This window comes from Cyphomyrmex costatus, unplaced genomic scaffold (assembly GCF_001594065.2).
Source record: "Cyphomyrmex costatus isolate MS0001 unplaced genomic scaffold, Ccosl1.0 scaffold273, whole genome shotgun sequence".
Classification (NCBI taxonomy): domain Eukaryota; kingdom Metazoa; phylum Arthropoda; class Insecta; order Hymenoptera; family Formicidae; genus Cyphomyrmex; species Cyphomyrmex costatus.
Window position 1 is genome coordinate 885910 of NW_017276833.1, and position 840 is coordinate 886749.

Sequence of the window (840 nt, forward strand, 5' to 3'; positions counted from 1 at the left end):
GTGAATATATTTTCATGTCTCACAATTTACATCACTATGTTATACGTATATATTATATCTGTATACATATGTCTGTTATTTTAATTCATAATACAAATACAATGTTGAAATAATGTTTACAATTAATGCGACCCGGGCACGCCAAGTTTTTTTTTCACTATAATACAGTTGACAATTGTAGTCACTTTCGGTCTGTCTTATATGTGACTGGCGTAATGAAGAATACACTTGGTCAATTATATTTATCTCATATCTGTTTTGGATCAAGAAGTTCAATATCTTTTTTATGCACATGGCGTACGTTTTTTTCTTTTTTTTAAAAAGGTTTTTTTAAGATATAGAATATAACCGAAATAATCCGTTGTGTTGATGCTTCTAGTACCTTCTATACCGTTATTGGAAAAGAAAGATACAAAGGTAGGGTTCCCTACAAGGGGAGCTACGTAAGTACAAAGAGCGACTACCTGAAGCGGCCCTACCTGCTGTGCGCTCGAGTCAGTAGCCTGTACCCGATAAACGCTCGATTCTATGCTCATAAAATCTAAACGAATGCGAATTTCGCTTTCAAATTTTGGCAGCGTATTCTTGGATTGTTAAGCTAGCGATTTATGCAAAAAAAAAATCGATTCGTTTTTTTAACCTCTAATGTGATTCTCCCCAGAATGAGAAAACGAAATGTAATAGATAGCCTAATAAGAAACGCAGAAAAATTGAAAAAGTATTTTTACCTCGATTACAAATAGAAAATCATAGAGACAATCGAAAATGAGCAATATATCCAGCAACATACTTGACGCGCCCGTTTTGTTCAGTAATATATCCATATATACATCTCTCTCT

General features: G+C 33.7%; 1 protein-coding gene across 1 annotated transcript in view; it reads left to right on the forward strand.

Annotated features, from left to right (window-relative positions):
• Positions 1-292: 292 nt before the first annotated feature.
• LOC108774701 (DDB1- and CUL4-associated factor 8) overlaps positions 293-840 on the forward strand; it is a 6208-nt gene continuing 5660 nt past the window's right edge. The window contains exons 1-2 of the mRNA XM_018540861.1: positions 293-297; positions 380-494. Of these exons, the coding sequence (XP_018396363.1) occupies positions 293-297; positions 380-494 (120 nt within the window). The remainder of the gene's footprint in view (positions 298-379; positions 495-840) is intronic.